Below are 7,059 nucleotides of genomic sequence, written 5' to 3' on the forward strand. Positions count from 1 at the left end.
TTCTAGATACCTCAGGAAAACACCGATGCTATTGTCACTAAGGCCATCGATTTGTGGCAGAAATACTGCGGCAACCCAAACCACGCCCCGTAGCTGGATGGATCCAACAGGACCCCCACATCTTCTACTGAACTGAGGCCAAAGTTCATCTGTGGCCTTGTCTGATGAGGATACCAGAAACTTTATTTTTATCTGTTCCAGCTCCCATCTAGGAACATTCCAGACCTTCAAAGGAAGGACAAGTGAAGTTGGAATGAAGGCTGTAAGGAGCTAGCAAACATTTGGGATGTGGATTTAATACTGATGGGGGAAAAAAAACAATGACAAAGACACACAAATGTACAATTTTTTAATAAGTTTCCTTTGTTTAAGAAATGCCATACATTAGACCTCTTCAGAAAATAAACATTTTTGATTTTCAAAGCAGACTGGACGTTTTCCTATTCTTTCAAACCTAAAAAAAATGGTTTTAGTTTGGTTCCAAAAAATGGGAAATCAACCAGTCTGCTATAAAAATACAAAATTGTTATTTTTTGAAGAGGTCTAGCCATACATCATCGAGGACTCACAATAAATTAATATCAACATGCGGTTCTCTGTTTACAAAAGACCATTTGAAAATCCTTTCAGTTTATTTACATCATCTCAGAAGTCTGAGAGTATTTCCTTTCAGGACAGATTCGAACATACAAGAGACAGCAGGAATCCTGACTCTTATACTCTCACACACACAGTTAAATAAATCATTAATAATACAGTCAGAAGTAGAAATTCATGGATTCAGTTTGAGTTGTAAGGTGGCAGATTTCTCATTGTATTCCCATAAAAGGCTTATCCAAGGCAATAACACAGCAGAGTTCAGTGATTGTTGTGTCAATATCTAATATTTAATTTTAAATAGTCATTGGAAATTCAAAAATGATTGTAAACAAAAATGTAGGCACAGTGACACAGCAAATCACTGATCTCTGTAAAATATATAAAAAAAAAATTCTAAGATTTCTTTTGGTTTTTGATAGTGATTTCAGACTAAAATTTTCACTTCAAAAACAATCATAAAAAAGAAAAAACAACACTGTTCTCTTCCTCAAGCTTTGCACAGGTTTCCAATAATCAGGCATGTGGCAAAATAAAATATTTCCTTTTTTTTTTCATCATAAAAATGACAGTTTAAAATCTTTTGAATATCAAGAAGTCATTAAAAATTCCCACTTCGGGAAAACAACAGTTTTTAATTTCTAGGTTTTGTAGCGCCCTCTGTGGAATGTTTGTTTGCTCCCACTGCCCGGATCAAACAGGCTGATACTAATCAACAGTTCAAAGACGGCAGGTCGTGGTCTGAAAACACATCCGAAGAAGAACTGTGCTGACTACGGCCGATGAAATCTGCAGAGGGGAAATAAAAAAAAAATCCAATCTGTTAATGAAATGTATGAAAGCAGCAGGCTGCATATAACTTTTTACCCTCTGTAGCTTACTAGGTTCTCCCTCATAATTAGGCTGTAAGTCACCTGTTCGGATGGGTCTGCCAAAATCTGTCGTTAAAATCTGCTTCTCTATTCTGAAAGAGTTGCTACACTGGAAAAAAAATCAAAATCTAGATAAATAATTTCTTCCTAAAATAAGTACATTTATTTTTGAATTATGACGGTAAAAGAGACATTATACCAAGGGAACAAGAGAGTTTACATTTAGAATAAGAAAAGACAATTTATCTTAATATCTAATTTTAAGATTAAGAGTACTCATTTCATTGGCAAATCATCTCATTTACCTACTCAAATTAAGGGTAAATACACTTAATTTAAGAAAGGTTTACTTTTTTCTAGATCGTTTTTCCAGTGTAGAAAAAAAGTATAACTCCTTTTGTTCAAACTGCCTAAATAAACAGTTTCTGGTTCATTCTGTGGATCTTCAATTACCTCTGATGGTGCTTTCCGCTACCCTGTATATAGGGCTTTTGTTTTTGTGCTTTTAACAGCAACACACACATTTCTAATGTATTTTCCACAAACCATGAATAAAAACTGGTTGCCCACATGTACTTTGGAAATTTGCTTTACATAAACCAAAGAAGGAATTTCAATTGCATGATTTAAGTTATATCAACTGCAACCATTAAACAGGGCCTGTTGTAACTGTGTATGACCTTCAGCTGTTTTGATTATGCCTGTATTAGTGTAGTGACATGGGTGTGTGTGGGTGTAGAAGTGTTATTGTGTAAAGTGGGTGTTTGGGAGGGAGTTTTTCACATTCGTTGAAGTGGTGCAGCACTAAGCACCTAAGAGCTGGAAAGGACGCCAACATCCCAGCACCCCTTCATGGCAAAGGATGCTTTTCCAGCTGCTTCGGCCTCTTATTAAAATACTGATGCCCAGCTATCTGATGTTAACGATCTGTAAAGGAATAGCTGGACTAAGATAAATATGTCAGGGGATATTGCAGAATGCCTATTAGATTTTTTATTTTTATATTTTTTGATAGGGTAGCCTGAAATTTTAAAAAATCTGTTTATCGTTAGTTGAGATATAAAAAGAACAAAGCTTATTAATATAATAATTTAAATTATTTTCAACATCTTACTTATTCCTTAGAAATTGGTTTGTAGTTTAATTTCTTTTTTGCATTTTAAAAAAACTCAACCATTTGTTTTTGACATCGTTTTCTTAAAAAAACAAACCACCAAAAAATAGACCAATAGAATGTATTCTTCCCTACTTTATTTTAGGATGTTTAATTTAGTATTGAAATGAAATAAAAAAAAAAAATTTCTGTATTCCCTATATTATTTTTATATATATATATATATATACTGACTATGATCAACACTGACCATGATTTGAGCTCCTTAAAATAAAACAAAAGAAAAACTAAAGTAAGTAAAAGTGTTCGGAAGAAATATCCGATTAGCCGGCGGATAAATGAACCATGTTTTAAAATTATTATCACATAAGACGGAAATAAATGTTTTAAAACTTCCTGAGTCGTTTACAACATATGATCCCTTTTGTTGTAAAGATTTTATTTGTTTAGCGCCAATATCCTGTTCATGTTCTTCTTAAACACTTTAAATAGTAATATCTCTTTAATAGTAACACATATGAAACAGGAACAATTAAGCCCACTGTCTTCCAGATCCTTATGATTATAAAAAAAAAAATTGAAGTAGATTCCTAAGACTTTAAAAGCCTCTTCCTATTATATTTTTAAGGCAAGGCAAGGCAAATTTATTTGTATAGCACAATTCAGTACAAAGACAATGCAAAGTGCTTTACTTGATTAAAATAAAGGAAGATAAAACAGAATCAAAGCAAGTAGGAAAAAAATAATAAAATAAAAAATGCAGAAACAACAAAAGAATATTAAAAACAGTTGGAAGATTTTGTTAGATTACATTTATTTATTTGATGATTTTTTTTTTTTTTTTCATTTTTTAATGGAGAAGAGGACTTTAGCTAATTTTCCAGTATTTGATTTCTAATTATCTTTAAAGCTGTTAGCATTTGATCAAAAATTTCTAAGGGTTTTATATGTAAATATCTGAGAAAACCTCAGGTGCTCTTTGAACAGTGGTGTATAAAATGTTTTTCAGGTGAGTAAAAATCCTTAGTTTGAAAAATAAAAATGAAAAGAGGAAAGAAAATTAATTTCCTTGTTTTTATGCCTGATCAGTTAACTAAATATGCAGTATTTAAATGAGATTATTTTAGATCTAAAACAATAAAAGGTTCAAATAAGCTTGCATTATTCTGTATTGTGCACCTATATACTAGTCAGGTAAACTCCAATTATTTTAAATTGCAGTCTCAGGTTGCTATAATATGACTACAGTTTGAAAAACTGTTTCTTAGATGCCCCAAAAATGATGGATTATACTGTCTTAAAAAAATACCTTCTCAAAGAACAGAGACCTATGGCACTCTAAAGGAGGAGCTTCATTCTGTAAAGTTAGAGCAACATTGCTGTGCAACTATAATCCTACGGTTTTATCTGCACTGATGATATATGATCCCACTGTAAGTAGTGTAAGTAGTGGTGTCCTTCCTCACCTAAAGCAGAACATAACCGAGCTGTCAGATGTTTCCTGATATTACATTTCAGTTTGGAAGAGGATGGGAAGCTTCATGCTCAGTTGCTTTTGATATTTTACCAGTTAAGCACAGTCAGCAGCTTGATGCTGATCAAGTGAGCAATGAACTGATAAAAGTGATGCGTGGTGTAAAACTGCAGCACCAACCACTGCAGCTCCATTTAGGGGTTTGAGTTTTTATTTCCACCATTTGAACCTCTTCCTTTATTTCACATACCTGGTGAGATGGCGGCTCGACTCATGCACCTCCATCTCTGTGCTTTTAAACTCATTCAGCTCTTTTCTGATGGCAGCCTAAGGAAAACACAAAGTTTAATTAAATAGAGCGCTGTGAAGTATTTTATTCTCCTGGTTCCATTTTTAAAATCAAAATATGGCTTGAAATCATCAAACTAATCATACATTCAGATAAAAAATACAAAAAGCAGTTTAGTTCTAATGGTGGGATTATGTTTAATGGGTAAAAAGCCTATCCAAACCAATCTGGACCATACCTTTATTTGTTAAATTGTAAATCATTTGTGATTACCCGCCCTTTTGGCTGAGCTAAGTCAATTTCAACCATGCCTGAATACTGCCTGACCTGTAAAATTAAACAGTGATTTTAATAGAACCCAACTGAAAAGTTAAAGAAGGCAAAGTGTAACAAAATGATCAGGACAAAGCCCAAAATATACATAAAAATTACATTTTTAGCATCCATCAGTTTGGAAAGGGTTAGAATGCGCTTTGGACTAAAAAAAAACGCAGTGAGAGCCAACAGACACAAATGGAGAAAACATGGAACAGTGTTCAATCTTCACAGGAGCTGCTATCCTCATAGAAAGGATTTACTCCATGAAAACACTGACACCTCAGCCTGAGGCCAATAAAGAACCAACAGTTTGAAACTAAGCTCCTTGATCACATCTCTAGTGTGACTTTAAACATGTTCAATTTTCCTCTAGTGTTTTATGATAAACTGTTCAAGAAATAAGAGTTGGTAAAAACTCCTTAAACCACTTATTGTAAATGGAGGGGTTTGCTGCTAAAGGTTTAACAACCAGATTAATTAAGGAAGCCTTTACTTTTTAACATGGGATCTGGTTCATTTGGATATGTACAATATACTATTTGAACTTAAGTCATCCTTATTTAATATTAAAATTTGCTTTGTTTTGAAGTGTGACAAAAAAACCCATTCATTTCTGTTTTGCGTTTTAAACAGACCTTATCTGCCGCTGTCAGCCGAGTCCATGGCTTGTCTGCCCTCCTGTCGTAGTCCTGAGCCTCAGCGACCTCCACATAGTCGCTAAACCGGATGAGGATCTTGGCCTCCCTCAGCTCCTCAACTGTGGGTCTACTACTGAGCTACATGATGAGGAAAAAAGACATGTGCTGAAATAACCTGCAGCAGATATGAAGCAAAGATGCTCCAGCAGTGGGAGCAACCCTCTAAAGAGTTGACATAAGCAATTAAAATTCACAACTGTACCCACTTATTAACACTTCTAGACAATGGTTTTTAAAGAAATCTTTGTACAATCTCTAATCATGAATATGTTACTTGAGTGTTTGATTAAAAAAATGCTGAGTACTCACAGGTATTAGCTCTTATTGCGCACGATATTAATAAAAGTCGTTCAGAACAATTAGTAAGTCTTATCAGTTTTACAAACTGAAATCAAAGCACTGCTAATTTTTTTTTTTATCTTGTTGCTCGGTCCAACATCCTTCAGCCATCAGTTGTTGTTAATAACTTTCTAGATCTATGTGATTTCTGCTTGAGGCAAAGGTCATTATGCTTGAACTGCTAATGTTTGGGCTGTTAAGTGCAACATTAAAGTTATTTTGTGATCATTTCCTCCGAATGACAACAGTTTGAGTTCATCAGGTTATAATGGGGAGGTGTTGGCCTAGTGATTATACTGGAAAATCGAAATCTAGATAAGTCATTTTTTCTTAAAACATTGGATTGTCTTATTTCAAGAGCATATTATCTAATTTTCTTATTTTAAGAGTAAAAATACTCATTCCATTGTCAAAATATCTCATTTACCAACTCAAATTAAGAGTAAATACCCTTAATTTAAGACAGTTTAACTTATTTCTAGATCGTTTTTCCAGAGTAGAGCAGTGCACTTGTGCTCTGAGAAGGTTGCAAGTATCCGGTTCGATCCCCACGGCCTGCACTATGGGTCCCTGAGCAAGACCCTTAACCCCACACTGCTCCCCGGGCTCCCCACAGTGGCAGCCCACTGCTCCCCAGTGGGATGGGTTGAATGCAGAGGTGAAATTCTCCAATGTGAGATCAATAAATTATCAATTATTATTTATTATTAGTAGGTTTACAACAGCCAGTTTATCTATATTTCCCAAAACCTGCATCCAGAAAAAAAAGAAAGCTTAGTAATGTTACTTTTAACCATCCCAGTTGTTTAGCATTGGATGCATATTAGATGAGTCGACGTTTTCAAGCAGTAACCTAATTGAAACTTAATAAACAGAAGACTAAAGTTTCTTTACATTGGGAGAAAATAAACTAGATATTATAGTGGCCTGATGTGAAACAGCAGCAGTAAAAATACATGAGAGTTGGTTGACCTCTGACCCTCTGACTGTGTTTGTTTCTCAGAGGGTCATTTTCTTGTTCCTAACAGCAAATAGCTTCTCAAAAACTGCTGATTACACTGCAAAAACTGTCTAGAAATAAGCAGAACAGTCTTAAATCATGTGCATTTACCCTTAAATTTTACTCTTAAAATAAGATAATTAGATAATATGCACTTGAATTAAGACAATGCCATTTTTTATTTTAAATGTAAATTGTCTTGTTTCATTGACAAGGTAAGTGTCTCACTTACCTCCTCAATTTTCATTATTTTAACAAAAAATTACTTATTTGGATTTCAATTTTTTGCAGTGTATATATTATGTACTGATATTTTTTTTCTTTTAACATGTCACTCTTTTAAAACTACGGAAGAGGA

General features: G+C 34.0%; 2 protein-coding genes across 6 annotated transcripts in view; one reads left to right on the forward strand and one right to left on the reverse strand.

The window, feature by feature from the left end:
- tbc1d7 (TBC1 domain family member 7) overlaps positions 1-309 on the forward strand; it is a 10,282-nt gene extending 9,973 nt beyond the window's left edge. The window contains exon 6 of the mRNA XM_015371936.1: positions 7-309. Within this exon, the coding sequence (XP_015227422.1) occupies positions 7-93 (87 nt within the window). The 3' untranslated portion in view covers positions 94-309. The remainder of the gene's footprint in view (positions 1-6) is intronic.
- A 710-nt stretch (positions 310-1,019) lies between these two features.
- The window catches only part of LOC107083031 (phosphatase and actin regulator 1-like), a 40,587-nt gene continuing 34,547 nt past the window's right edge, over positions 1,020-7,059 (reverse strand). For all 5 annotated transcript variants that reach the window (XM_015371969.1, XM_015371967.1, XM_015371965.1 and 2 more), the window contains exons 11-13: positions 5,300-5,440; positions 4,308-4,384; positions 1,020-1,386 (exon numbers count right to left, since the gene is read on the reverse strand). In XM_015371969.1, the coding sequence (XP_015227455.1) occupies positions 1,371-1,386; positions 4,308-4,384; positions 5,300-5,440 (234 nt within the window). In that variant the 3' untranslated portion in view covers positions 1,020-1,370. The remainder of the gene's footprint in view (positions 1,387-4,307; positions 4,385-5,299; positions 5,441-7,059) is intronic.

This window comes from Cyprinodon variegatus, unplaced genomic scaffold, assembly GCF_000732505.1.
Source record: "Cyprinodon variegatus isolate N-32 unplaced genomic scaffold, C_variegatus-1.0 Scaffold67, whole genome shotgun sequence".
In the NCBI taxonomy this organism is placed as follows: Eukaryota; Metazoa; Chordata; class Actinopteri; order Cyprinodontiformes; family Cyprinodontidae; genus Cyprinodon; species Cyprinodon variegatus.